This window comes from Mobula hypostoma, chromosome 6, assembly GCF_963921235.1.
Source record: "Mobula hypostoma chromosome 6, sMobHyp1.1, whole genome shotgun sequence".
NCBI lineage: Eukaryota > Metazoa > Chordata > Chondrichthyes > Myliobatiformes > Myliobatidae > Mobula > Mobula hypostoma.
The window spans coordinates 48,104,372-48,119,534 of record NC_086102.1 but is presented as its reverse complement, the minus strand read 5'-3'; the positions used below and the strand labels follow the sequence as shown (position 1 = coordinate 48,119,534).

At 39.7% G+C, this 15,163-nt stretch overlaps 1 protein-coding gene across 1 annotated transcript in view; it reads right to left on the bottom strand.

Moving 5' to 3' along the window:
- Positions 1-4,654: 4,654 nt before the first annotated feature.
- The window catches only part of efhc2 (EF-hand domain (C-terminal) containing 2), a 47,769-nt gene continuing 37,260 nt past the window's right edge, over positions 4,655-15,163 (bottom strand). Inside the window, exons 14-15 of the mRNA XM_063049872.1 lie at positions 14,002-14,104; positions 4,655-4,942 (exon numbers count right to left, since the gene is read on the bottom strand). Coding sequence (XP_062905942.1) covers positions 4,850-4,942; positions 14,002-14,104 — 196 coding nt within the window. The 3' untranslated portion in view covers positions 4,655-4,849. The remainder of the gene's footprint in view (positions 4,943-14,001; positions 14,105-15,163) is intronic.

Genomic DNA, 15,163 nt, shown 5'->3' with positions numbered 1-15,163 from the left:
TGCTCCAAAGAACACTGCCACAGCAACAACAGAGTGTCTTCAAATGAAGAAAATTGATGTCTCTGGGTGGCCAGGTCAGAGTTCTGACCTTAACCCAATCAAAGTTCTCTGGCAAGACCTCAAGATTGCTGTCTACCGCTGCTCCCCAACTTAAGCAATTTTGTAAAGAGGAATAGGCACATCTTGCTCTACCACATTGTGCAAAGCTAATAAAAGTTCAAAGTAAATTTTATTATCAAAATACATATATGTCACCATAATATAAACCTAAGATTCATTTTCTTGTGGGCATACTCAATAAATCTATAGAATAATCATAACAGAATCAATGAAAAACTGCCCAACTAGAATGTTCGATTGTAATGCAGAAGACAACAAACTGTGCAAGTACAAAAAGAAGAAATAATAATAATAAATAAGCAATAAGTATCGAGAACATGAGATAAAGAGTCCTTGAAAGTGAGTCCATTTGTTGTGGGAACATTTCAATCATGGGAGAACTTTCAGAGCTTGATGTTTGAAGGGTAATAACTCTTCCTGAGCCAGGTGGTGTGAGTCCTGATGTTCTTGTACCTCCTTCCTGAATGCAGTACTCTATATTACCACAGTAAGTGCTACTGGGCGATTATCACTGGGGCAGGTCAACAGGCTCTTCTTGGGCACCGGTGTAATTCAAGCCTGCATGAAGCAGGTGGGTACCACACACTGCTGAAGTGAGAGGTTAAAGATCTCAGTGAATGCAGCAGTACTTGGCCAATTACCCCCTCTGGATTGGGTGCTTCTTGTGGATTCACTCTCCTGAAGGCTGATTACCCATCAACTTCAGAGACTGGAATCACAGGATCATTGGGAGATCTGGGAACTCATGATGGTGAAAGTTTGTAATAGAGACTTAACCAAAAAGACTACTGGCTGTAATAGCTGTGAGAGGTGGTTCAACTAAGTATTGAGCACTTTTGAACTGCTGACATTTCAGTTCTTCCATGTTTAACAATTTTCCCTGATTTTTCGGCTCTACGGTGAAAAAGGAGCTCGTGACTCACAAATGAAAATTCTCAGTTAAATTGACCAAAATCCTTGGTTGTGATATTAATTTATGTGAACAAATGGGCAGAGGCTGAATACTTTTTCAAAGCACTCTTTCCTCTCTAAACATATCTGCTATGTGCAGTGTGTTGTGTGGCACTGGTAATATGCTTTGCACCTTGGCCCCAGGGGAATGCTGTTTCGTTTGGCTATATTAATGTATGTAATTCCTCTCCACACCTTGTGACACATCAGGTGGCAACCTTGCTGTTTCTTTAGCATTTGTTTGTTCTTTTATGAGGCCAAGTTGCTAGCTTGACACTCAACCCAGCAGGGACCCTTTTGTTCTTCCGCACTTCTCAGTGCCCTGCTGTTCACTGTGCAAATCCCACCTTGGTTGATCCTTCCAAAGTGCAACACCTCACACACCTGCATTAAATTCCATCTACCACTTTTTCGGCTCATTTTTCCAGCCAGTCCAGATTCCACTGCAAGCATTAGTAACCTTCCTTGCTGTCTACCATGCTTCCAAGCTTGGTATCATCTGCGAATTTGGGTCGCATAGTGGTTAGCCTGATGCTATTGCAGCTCGGGCCGTTGGAGTTTGGAGTTCAACTCTGGCATCTTCAATAAGAAAATTTGTAGGTTCTTCCCGTGTGTGCATGGGTTTCCTCTGGGTGCTCCAGCTTCTTCCCACAGTCCAAAGATGACCCAGTTAGTAGGATAATTGGTCATTGTAAATTGTCCTGTGATTAGGCTAGGGTTAAATCGGCGGGTTGCTGGGAAGTGCAGCTCAGTGTGCCAGAAAGGCCTGGTCTGGGCTGTATCACTGGATAACAAATAAATAAATCTTGATTTTTGATATGGATGACAAACAACAACAGACACAGCACTGATCCCTGTGGCACATCATTAGTCACAGGCTTCCGGTCAGAGAGGCAACCATCTACTACCACTCTCTGACTTCTCCCATGAAGCCAATATCTAATCCAATTTACAACCTGATCCTGAATGCCAAGCAACTGAAACTTCTTAACCAACCTCCCATACAGGACCTTGTCAAAGGCCTTGCTAATGTTGATATAGACAATATCCACTGCATTGATTTCATCAACTTTCCTGGTAACTTCCTCAAAAAACTCTTAAGTTTGGCTAGGCATGACCTACCATGCACAAAGCTATATTGTTGATTCCTAATCAGTCTCTGTCTATCCTAATACTTACATATCCAGTCCCTTAGAACACCTTCCAATAACTTACCCACTTCTGATGTCAGGCTCACCAGCCTATAATTTCCTGGCTTATTTTTAGAGCCTTTTTTAAACAGCAGACCAACATTAGCTATCCTCCATCATTTTTTCTCCAGTCCCAATGAAGGGTCTCGGCCTGAAACGTCAACTGTACTCTTTTCCATAGATTCTGCCTGGCCTGCTGAATTAGCAGCAAGATCTTAACCAGAGCATTACACGTGGATTTCCAGCATCTGCAGATTTTCTGGTTTATGACAAGGTATCTTCCAATCATCCAGTACCTCACCAGTTGCTAAGGGCATTATAAATATCTCTGCTAGGGCCCCTGCAATTTCTGCACTAGCCTCCCACAAGGTCTGAGCAACACCTTGTCAGGCCTCAGGGATGTATCCATCCTAATTTGAATGAAACAAGCAACACCTCCTCCTCTGTAATGTGCATATGGTCCATGACCTTTCTGTGTTTTGCCTCACTTCTGTAGGATCTGTGTCTATCTCCCAAATAAATACAGATGCAAAAAATCCACTTGAGTTCTCCACCAACTCTTTTGACTCTAGGCATTAATGATGACTCTGATCTTCAAGACGACCAATATTGTCCTTTGCAATATATAGAAGCCCTTGGGATTCCCCTTCACCTTGTCTGCTAAAGCAACCTCGTGCCCTATCTTAACCCTCCTGATTTCCTTTTAAGTGTTCTCTCGCATTTCTTGTACTCCTCAAGTACTTGATTTGTTCCTTCCTATCTATACCTGCTACATACCTCCTTCATCTTCTCATCCATGGCTTCATATCTCACAAAAACCAAGGTTCCCTAAACCTGTTATTCTTCAGTTCCGCCCGTATAGCCTCAGTAGACGAACTCTCCAGCTTGTCCTATCTGAGCACTGCTATGGCATTTTCCCTGACTAGTAATTGCACCACTCCCCCTTAAATCTCTCCCACTTTATCACATCTGAAACATCGGAACTCCAAAACACTGAGCTAACAGTATGCCCCTTCTGTAACCAAGTCTCACTAACCAATGTCATAATTCCATGTGCTAATCCATGCTCTAAGCTCGTCTGTCTTTCCTACAATACTCATTGCATTGAAATATACACAACTCAGGACATTAGTCCCACTATGCTCAACATTTTGATCCTGACTGTGTATGTAGGCTTAACAGCATCTTTCCTCACAACCACTCCACTATCTACTCTGGTGCTCTGGCTCCCGTCCCCCTGCAACTCCAGTTTCAATCCACTCCCTTGCAACACTAGCAAAGCTTCCCAACAGGATATTAGTCCCTCTCCAGTTCAGGTGCAAACCATCCTGTCTATATACCTTCCCTGAAGAGAGCCGAATGATCCAAAAATCTGAAGCCCTTCTTCCTCCACCAGCTCCTTAGCCACAAGTTAAGGTCTATTATCTCCCTATTTCTGGCCTCACTAGCACGTGGCATGGGTAGCAATCATGAGATCACAATTCCGGTGGTCCTGTCCTTTAACTTAGCACCTAACTCCCTGAACTCACTTTCCAAAACCTCATCACCCTGCCTACCCATATGATGTAGACCACAAAATCTGGCTACTCAGCCTCTCACAGGGATACAGTGGACTCAATCCCTGACTCTGACATCCAGGAGGCAACATACTGTCCAGGAATCTCATCTTCATCCACAGAACCCCAACCATTGAATCCACTATTATTACTAGCTCCCATCCCCTCCCCTTTCCTTTCTGAGCCATAGAGTCAGGCTCCATGGTAGAGACCTGACTGCTGTGACTTTACTCTGTTGGGTCATCCTTCCAACAGTATGCAAAGCAGTATGCCTTTTATTGAGGGGAATGGCCACAGAGATACTCTGTACTGCTTCGGAGTCACCCAGTTACCTGTGACCTGCACCTTGGGTGTAACTACCTCCCTGTATGTCCTGTCAATCAACCACTCAGTTCATCCCGTTCCAGCTCCAATTCTTTAAAATAGTCTGTAAGAAGCCGCAATTGGGCGCGCTTCTTACAGGTCTCATTGTCAAGGACACTAGAGGTCTCCATGCCTTCTCACATCCTGCCTGGTATTCTCACGCTCTAACAGTGCAAAAAGAAAGAAAAAAAGAATAAAAAAAACTAAAGGTGATGAGATCCTTCTCCCAAACATGGATATAGGTTAATAACATAAATATTTTATCAGGTTTTTGACCATTTCTGTTAATTTCACTGGCTGTTTAATTCAAAATCTGCAAAGAGAACATCTACTTCAGTCAAAAAAAAATGGAGAAATGAAAATCCATCTTGAGAACATAGTCATTGTTCCAAAAAATTATTCTTGTGAGAAAAAACACCACCCACAAAGATGTGTGAGATTTCTAAATCCTCTCATTTATTCTTAGTTGCTTATTGCATTAGACACAAATTACTTTAACAGATGAGGTACAAAGTGAAATTCTTGTTTGATATTGGTTAAGATTGATTTCAAACTATGATAATGTAAATAACTTGAAAGTCATTTGTCTTTTCACATGTCCATAAAGAAACAGTACTAAAACATGCACTTTTCAATGAATAAGGCAAAGAAAACCCACTTTAAGAAATTTCATTCCTGTTTGCCAAAAAGATCCTCGATTAAAGCTATGTAGTTGATACTCTTCACTTGCTTAATCAGAAACTCTGAATTCCTGGTGTAAAGCTGAAATGACAAACAGAAAGAAAGAAAGTTGACATTTGTTCTCAGTAGAAAGTTATGTTATCCATGCTAACTGTTAATGAGTTACTTAATATTCTGGGAGACAGATATATGGGTGAGTCAGTCCTATTACCATATAACCATATAACAATTACAGTTCGGAAACAGGCCATCTCGGCCCTTCTAGACCGTGCCGAACACTTACTCTCACCTAGTCCCACCGACCTGCACTCAGCCCATAATTCTCCATTCCTTTCCTGTCCATATAGCTATCCAATTTAACTTTTAACAACAACATCGAACCTGCCTCAACCACTTCGGCTGGAAGCTCGTTCCACACAGCTACCACTCTCTGATTAAAGAAGTTCCCCCTCATGTTACCCCTAAACTTTTGCCCTTTAACTCTCAACTCATGGCCTCTTGTTTGAATCTCCTCCACTCTCAATAGAAAAAGCCTATCCACGTCAATTCTATCTATCCCCCTTATAACTTTAAATACCTCTATCAAGTCCCCCCTCAACCTTCTACACTCCAAAGAATAAAGACCCAACTTGTTCAACCTTTCTCTGTAACTTAGGTGATGAAACCCAAGTAACATTCTCGTAAATCTTTTCTGTACTCTCTCCAATTTGTTGACATCTTTCCTATAATTCGGTGACCAGAACTGTACACAATACTCCAAATTTGGCTTCACCAATGCCTTGTACAATTTCAACATTACATCCCAACTCCTATACTCAATGCTGTGATTTATGAAGGCCAGCATACCAGAAGCTTTCTTCACCACCCTAACCACATGAGATTCCACCTTCAGGGAACTATGCACCATTATTCCTAGATCCCAGGCAACACACATAAAAGTTGCTGGTGAATGCAGCAAGCCAGGCAGCAACTGTAGGAAGAGGTACTGTCGACGTTTCAGGCTGAGATCCTTCGTCAATTCCTAGAACTCTCTGTTGTACTGCATTCTTCAATGCCCTACCATTTACCATGTATGTCCTATTTTGATTAGTCCTACCAAAATGTAGCACCTCACATTTATCAGCATTAAACTCCATTTGCCATTTTTCAGCCCACTCTTCTAACTGGCCTAATTCTCTCTGCAAGCTTTGAAAACCTACTTCATTATCCACAACTCCACTTATCTTAGTATCATCTGCATACTTACTCATCCAATTTACCACCCCATCATCCAGATCATTAATGTATATGACAAACAACATTGGACCCAGTACAGATCCCTGAGGCACACCACTAGTCACCGGCCTCCAATCTGACAAACAGTTATCCACCACTACTCTCTGGCGTCTCCCATCCAGCCACTGCTGAATCCATTTTACTACTTCAATATTAATACCTAATGATTGAACCTTCCTAACTAACCTTCCATGTGGAACCTTGTCAAAGGCCTTACTGAAGGCCATATAGACAACATCCACCGTTTTACCCTCGTCAACTTTCCTAGTAACCTCTTCAAAAAATTCAATAAGATTTGTCAGACATGACCTTCCACGCACAAATCCATGTTGACTGTTCCTAATCAGACCCTATCTATCCAGATAATTATATATACCATCCCTAAGAATGCTTTCCATCAATTTACCCACCACTGACATCAAACTCACAGGCTGATAATTGCTAGGTTTACTTTCAGAACCCTTTTTAAACAATGGACCACATGAGCAATATGCCAATCCTCTGGCACCATCCCCGTTTCTAATGACATTTGAAATATTTCTGTCAGAGCCCCTGCTATTTCCACACTAACTTCCCTCAAGGTCCTAGGGAATATCCTGTCAGGACCCGGAGACTTATCCACTTTTATATTCCTTAAGAGCTCCAGTACTTCCTCTTCTTTAATCATCATAGTGTCCATAACTTCTCTACCTGTTTCCCTTATCTTACACAATTCAATATCCTTCTCCTTAGTGAATACCAAAGAAAAGAAATTGTTCAGAATTTCCCCCATCTCCTTTGGCTCCACATATAGCTGTCCAATCTGATTCTCTAAGGGACCAATTTTATCCCTCACTATCCTTTTGCTATTAATATAACTGTAGAAACCTTTGGGATTTATTTTCACCTTACTTGCCAAAGCAAACTCGTATCTTCTTTGAACTTTTCTAATTTCTTTCTTAAGATTCTTTTTACATTCTTTATATTCCTTGAGCACCTCATTTACTCCATGCTGCCTATATTTATTGTAGATATCTCTCTTTTCCCAAACCAGGTTTCCAATATCCCTTGAAAACCATGGCTCTCTCAAACTTTAATTACAATGAATACAGTGGTATAGAACACCCTCTGTGCAAAAGCTCCCGTTCCAGATCCGGAAGATGGGTTCCTTTAAATAGCTGAGTAATATGTTATGAAGATAGTGAAACTGTCATTATTTACTTTACTTTATTGTCGCCAAACAATTGATACTAGAGCGCACAATCATAACAGCGATATTTGATTTTGCACTTCGCACTCCCTGGATTACAAATCGATAGTAAATATTAAAAATTTAAATTATAAATCATAAATAGAAAATAGAAAAGGGAAAGTAAGGTAGTGCAAAAAAAACCAAGAGGCAGGTCCGGATATTTGGAGGGTACGGCCCAGATCCGGGTCAGGATCCGTTCAGCAGTCTTATCACAGTTGGAAAGAAGTTATTCCCAAATCTGGCCCTACAAGTCTTCAAGCTCCTGAACCTTCTCCCTGAGGGAAGAGGGATGAAAAGTGTGTTGGCTGGGTGAGTCGTGTCCTCGATTATCCTGGCAGCATTGCTCCAACAGCGTGTGGTGTAAAGTAAGTCCAAGGACGGAAGATTGGTTTGTGTGATGTGCTGTGCTGTGTTCACGATCTTCTGCAGCTTCTTCCAGTCTTGGACAGGACAACTTACATACCAGGTTGTGATGCACCCTAGAAGAATGCTTTCTACGGTGCATCTATAAAAATTAGTGAGGGTTTTAGGGGACAGGCCAAATTTCTTTAGCTTTCTCAGGAAGTAAAGGCGCTGGTGGGCCTTCTTGGCAGTGGACTCTGCTTGGTTGGACCAAATAAGGTCATCTGTGATATTGACCGAGGAACTTAAAGCTTTCGACCTGTTCCACTTGCGCACCACCGATGTAAATTGGGTCGTGCGGTCCGCTACTCCTTCTGAAGTCAACAACCAATTCCTTCATCTTGCTGACGTTGAAGGATAGGTTATTGTCTTCGCATCATGCCACCAGGTTCTTAATTTCCTCTCTGTACTCAAACTCATCATTGCCCGAGATACGGCCTACAATTGTTGTGTCATCAGCAAACTTACGTATTGAGTTCGATGGAAACTTGGCTACACAATCATGGGTGCACAGTGAGTACAGCAGGGGCTGAGTACACAGCCTTGTGGGGCACCGGTGCTCAGAGTGATTGTAGAAGAGAGCTTGTCCCCTATTTGTTGTCATCGAATCAAGTGACTGAGTGCAAGTATACATGAGCACATTCATGGAAAAATCTAGAAGTTGCTTTCTATTATCTTTTACCTCTCCGTTGGATTAATAACTTTGCTGAGATTTTCAACATACTTTGCAGAAGCCAGCAATTTGATGACAACTTCAGGTATGTATGAACTATACCCAGTACATTAAAAATATCAGAATATTTTATCTCAAATAAGTTCTTACTGGTATATTAAATCCTAGCATTTAGCATTTTCTTTGTCCTTGATACAAAGTTTAAATTTATACATCATCTACTCAGATATATATTTACACATTCAAAAGATTTTTGTAATGTTTTTAAGGTTTATTCATGATGCATCTTCTATCTTAGAAAAATGCTTTCTAGATGTTTTAAAATGTTTATATCCTCATTTATCATGACTTATTGCTCACAGTGCTTATCAACATCACTGCTGTTGGGTATGGAAAGCTAGAAATTCTACATATGGCTTGAAAATACAACACTATGCCAATTTTGTGCAATGCTATTTTGCAATCGATTTCCAATGCAAACAGTATCTCTCACATAACAGATCGGAACATGGTGCTTGTGGCATGTTGCCCAGGTTTGCTGCTGACCTATGCCTTAAGGGCAAGTATACCATTACTAATACCCTTTTATCTCAAGACAATCAGTCCTCTGTGGTGATGCTCCGCTTGACAGCATGCACTTCCAACAGAAGAATAATAACAGAGAAAGCTGAAAATAACCAGCAGTTCACACAGCATCTGTGGAGAGAGACAGTCAAATGTGTCAGGTAATTGATTTTTCATCATAACAATGAAAAATACATTACAACCTGGAAAAAAAGGTGGAGAGCTGGAGGAATATCTGTGAAAGAAGAGAGAGATAATTATGGTTCTACACAATGCAATTTTGAATTTATCTGGAATACATTCACTAGAGATCCCCGAGAATAATATAATCCTTCTCTGATTAACAAAGTATTCATAGACTGAGTTTTTCTCATGCTCTCACTGATATATTTGAAATTCAGTGGAAAGGGCTATAGCCAGGCTCTGATGGCTGAATTACACATTCCATGGAAACTATGTTGTGCTTACTCTAAGGACCTCCCACCAGACCTTTCTAAGGCACCAGAGCATATATCTACTGTAGCTGCCAGAATGCTGCTCACCACATCAGAAAACTATAATTCACTAATGCACTGTAATCATGAGAAACATAATTACATATACTTTCATTTTGGTTACAAACAGGTAGCATCTTGGGAACTGCAATTTACCGGCATTGTGGCCTTCCCACCAGTGCAGACATCTGTACACTCCAGTTATGGATGCACGCTCTTCTTTACGAACGGGAAGAATTTCTACTCCCTCCTTTGTATACCAGTAGAACCTCCTTATTTTCAATACAATTCTTCTGGGAATCGTACACAAGTCCTTCATTTCAGCAGCTAACACTGACCAGAAAGTAGACGAGGGCCACACTTTCCTTCCTTAGCTGCACACAAATGTGCTCTTTAACGTAGATACATCAGAGTCCAAGCAAGTACATGATTTATTGTGAAACATATTGTAGGTCTATTTTAGATCGGTCTCTGGAAGAGTCTTGCAGAATGAAGCAGGAGGAATTAAAGACTTTAACATTGCTAATTAAAGGAAGCTTGCGGGCTATGAGGTGAAGTTGGGAGAACAATAAGCATGAGAGGAAAGCTGCCAAGGTAATGTTCTTACTCATCATCTGCAAGTGTGTCTCCCAGATGAATGGCACAGGCTGTACAGGATACAAGAGCCATAGTAATAAGTCAGTGGTTTTCATTCAAAAATACAATTCACTGATGCAAAAGAATTGGAAAGAGATGAACAGTGGAGAGTATCCTGACTGGTTGCATCACGGCCTGGTGTGGAAACACTAATCCCAAGAACAGAAAAGCCTTCAAAAGTGATGGACACAGCCCAATGTATCACAGAAATAGATCTCCCCACCATTGAACACATCTACAAGGAGCACTGCCACAGGAAAGCAGCATCCATCATCAAGGTCCTCCATCACTCAGGCCATGCTGCTACCATCAAAAAGGAAGTACAGGAGTCTTGGGTCTCTCTCACACAACCAGGTTTAGGAACAGTTATTGCCCTTCAGACTTCGCTCTCCTGAACCAGTGTGAATAACTTCACTCACCTCAACATTGAAACTATTGAACCTACAACCTATGGATTCACTTTCAAGGACTCCACAGTCATGTTCTTGATATTAGTTATTTATGTATTTATTAGTATTTATTTTTTCTCAGCTCAAGCTGATGAAACCTGAGGTACGGGCATAGCCAAGCACACTCATTTCTCAATTGTCAGGAACTTTTGGACTATTCTAGTGGTGATTAGTATTGTGGATTTCTGAAGATTTACATAGATATTGCTGTGTAGCCCTAATTGTTCAATGCTATTGTGTAGTGACTTTGGGATGATATCAGTTGTAGATATTACTACTGGGACAATATTTACCCTGTTCATGTTCCAAAGTCTTTCAATTTCCTTGTTTAATTCAGTATACTTCTGGTTTTCACTTATTGATTTCTGTAAGGTATGTGTGTTTGAAATAGCTATATCTATTAAGTAAGTTGTTCTTGCTTGTTTGTCCTGTATTATTATATCCAGATGGTTATTATGGATTGTCCTGTCTGTAATAATGGATGGGTCGTAATATAACTACTGGCATTCTGACTCTAAAACTGGATCCGGTTTTTCTTTTGACGAGCTTGTATTTTAAAGCAAGATTTTGGTGAATGATGTTTGCCACTTGATTGTGCCTGTGTAAGTAATCAGATTGTGTTAAACTGCTACAGGATCCTGTAATGTGTTGGATTACTTCTGGTTTTCCTTGGCATTTTCTACATTTTTCATCTTGAATTTTTTGTTTTTTTATTATGCATTTTTGATCATTTGTTTGTGTTAACCACCTGATCCTGTATTGCCACAGGGAACCATTCTGTTTCTGGGAAGAGGTCTCCAACTCTGAGCCAGGAATTTGATGTTTCTTTGTCAACACGTAGTCTGCTCAGATCATAGGGATGTCTTCCATGGAGGTCATGTTCTTCCATTGGGTAACATTTTCTTCAATAGTGATAATTTCTTCTTTTTTCAGGGCTGTGCTCTGTTATAAATTTAGTGGTGTATACTTCTTATTAGATTTACATATACTCGCACAGATGAAAATATATCCTCAGAAGTTTATCTGACTCTTGTGTAGATTTTTAATGTCTGTTATTCCTCTTTCCCCTTCTGTCCAAGGTAGCATTTACCCAAGTGCATTTGAATGTACATAATGTTTTCTGAAATTTCTAATTTCAGTTCTTATTTTTCTTTATAAATTTCCAAGATCCGTTTCGGACCAAGATATTGCGCCAAGAGAATACATTAAAATAGGTATAGTGTAAGTTATATTTTATACAGTATATATTTATATAATAAGTTATATTTTTACTGTTGAGCTCTGTTTGGCAGATTTTCTTAAGCCTTGAAGTAAATTCTATGAAACGTTTTTTCTTTATCGCACTATGATCTATTTTCTTTGCTTGTTGATATCCCAGATACTTATATGTTTCATATTCATGAATTAGTTGTATCCTGCTGTTGTTTTGTGATCTATTAGCTCTATTGCACCTTTCTTTATGTTTTATGTTCCGCATTTATCCAGTCCAAAGTTCATGCTTATATCTTTTGAAAATAGTTCTATTTGAATTAATTGCTTTAGCTTTACTGATGAAGAACCATATAGCTTCAAATCATCCATGTGTAGAAGGTGTGTTAAAGTATAGCTCATTTCATTGTCACTGATTTGATACCCAGTTTTCCTCTGATTCACTTTCAAGGACTCTACAACTCATTTCCTCAGTATTATTTATTCATGTATTTATTTTTTTCTCAGTTCAAGCTGGTGAAATCTGAGGTATAGCCATAGACATTATTGTTACCATTTTGTATTTGGCCAGTTTATCTTCTTTTGCACATTGGTTGTTTGTCCGTCTTGGTTCGTGTGTAGTTTTCATTGACTCTATTGCATTTCTTTGTTCTACTATGAATGCCTGCAAGTAAATGAATCCAGGATAGTATATGGTGACATATACATACTTTGAAGATAAATTTACTTTGAACTTTGGAAAAAGGATTTCACCCTTTTTGGTGTGTACTGCATTTAGTGTCAGCATCCAGCTTGATCATGCGTCAGGGTGAGTTCACGGAGAAAGTTTTGTAGAATGGATTGGAAGCAGGAGGGAAAGGAATATTATAGGGAGAGAGCATATATGGAGAAGTGGTTGACTTGGTTGGGGTGTATGGGTGATAGGATCCGTTGGATATGCAATTGTTTGTCCTAAGGACAAAGGTTGCAAGTTAGGGTGGAGATCAGAAAATGAGCATCAATAAAATGACTTAGGAGTGTATTAGATGCCTTGGAATTCCTGTTTGTGAACACGTAGCTAAAGGGGAAGTGAGTCTCAAAGGGTAAATTGTAATTCAGACTCACAAATCATGCAATGCACATGCTCAGCAACCTCTATGTTATTTTGTGTCTTATGTGGGGAAACCTGCATCAGATTTGTGGAAGCACACTATATGTACACAATCAAGATTTAATTAAACATTACTAAAGTCATTAAAGAGCATTACATTATTTGAGAGAACTTCTAGCCCCCTAAAAAATTCCTTAGAGCTAATACTGACATTGACATTGTAACTGATATTGAAGTGGAAAACTAAATATGCCATGTCAGTTCCTGGATTGTGGACAACATTCTTCAAAATCGTCCTTTTGCTGCCCACCACAAAACACAGGCCAATATCGCAAAATGAATCTAAGGCATGGTGAGTTCTTCAATAATGGTGAACTGCCACAATATTTCATTTTCCAAGTGCCACACTATAAAACTCTTACAAAAATTCTCTAGTTGTGCTACCCTTTCAGTTTACTACCTGAAGCTTAGACCTGTACTTTGGAGGTTCTAATCTTTGCCATTAAATCCATTTTGGAAATGTAAGATGTTACAGATAACTACAAGTCAAAGACAATATTAGCAATGTAAGAAAAATTTACCAGCATCCATGGAAAATACAGCCAATGAGCAAGCATTTAAAGTATTCTATTTCCTCAACTGGAATCTCTATAAATGGCAAATACCGTATAATCAAAATAAGACTATTTAAAACATTACTCTTCTTGGTTTGTTATTCCGCAGCTTTGAGGAGCTGGCAATAAGACACATTATGAATTCCACATCAGGTATATTTAGTTGATTTGTGTAGAGAAGTAACATACAAAAGAAAATAAATAGTAACTAATAAGTAACAATTGTATAAATAGTTTTTAATTCCCAAGATCAGTTCAATATAAAAAATGGTGACTAGAAATTTGTCTGAAGTGACTCTGGAAATATAAATCTTGCTTTGGTGAAATAGAAATATCCAAGTCCATTCAAACTTGTCAGATAATGATAAAACATTATCAAACAAACCACTGAAGGCCAACAATCTGGTAATTAATAGTAATACTCTTTTTTTGTAAATTAGTGTTTAGATACTGAAGTTCTGAAAGGCAGCCAGATGCAACACATAAGACGCTCTATCTCATACCTTGATGGGAACCTTTGCATCGACAGGTGGAACAGGGTTTTCTCTCCAGTTCAAACCCAACACAAGATTCCTGTATGCCACTTGTCCATCAGCACTTTGAAACCTTAAAAGTGTTTTGAAATAAATGTGATAAGACAAAAGTATAATTGTTCTGTGTGAATTCCTACAGTATACCTGCTTGTTGCACACCATCAAATGGTGCTTCTAACTCGTTTGATTCAGTCCTCTGGTGCTATCTTGTGTAAACTTTGCATGTTTTCCCACTAACAGCATAGGCTTCCTCCCAGGTGCTCTGATTTCCTCCCACAACCTAGACATGCCGGTGGGTAGTAGTTGCCTGCTTCAAGCTGCCTCTAGTATAGAAAGTCTGCAGGAATATCGAGGATGAGATGATAAACATGTGAGAGGGAATAGGTGAATGAAAAATAAAGTAGGGGAATGGGGGATTCCTGGATATTCTGGTCCCGCAGTTTGGTGGCAATGCGAGTCCTTATTGGTGAACAGACCGGCCACAAACCACTGAAACGCATTTCCCAAAATGCACTGATAGCCCTGGGGGAGATCTGGCAGAGAATGACTGCTGTCAATTGTCAAGGCTTTGGAAGAGATTTTAGAACACTTCTGATTTATAGAAATACTTAAAAATCATTATACCTTGAAATAGTTTTAAGAAATCATTAAAACATTTTTGAAAATTATTAAAAATGCATGGCAACACTAATAAGTAACTACAAACAATAATATAAAATAAATGCAAAGGGCTCAACAGTTTCCTAATTTCCAATCAGGTATCGTTATTCACATTAATGGGGATTGTACTATTAACAGGATCATGGAGAGATACAGCACGGAAACAGGCTCTTCAGCCGCTGGCATTAGTATTTTTCTACTAAGCTCATTTTGCTCTCCCCACTTTCCCACTCAACTGCCCCCAAACTCTACTGTTACCCATGGTACATGCTAGGGGCAATTCACCATTGCCAATTAACTTACCAGCTTGTGCATCTTTAGGATGTGGCAGGAAACTGGAGCATTCAGGATAAACCTATGCCGTCATGGGGAAATATGCAAACTTCACACAGACAGCACTTGAAGTCAGGATTGAACCCTGGCTGCTGGAACTGAGAGGCTACAATTCTACCAGTTGCTCCAACCTGCTGTT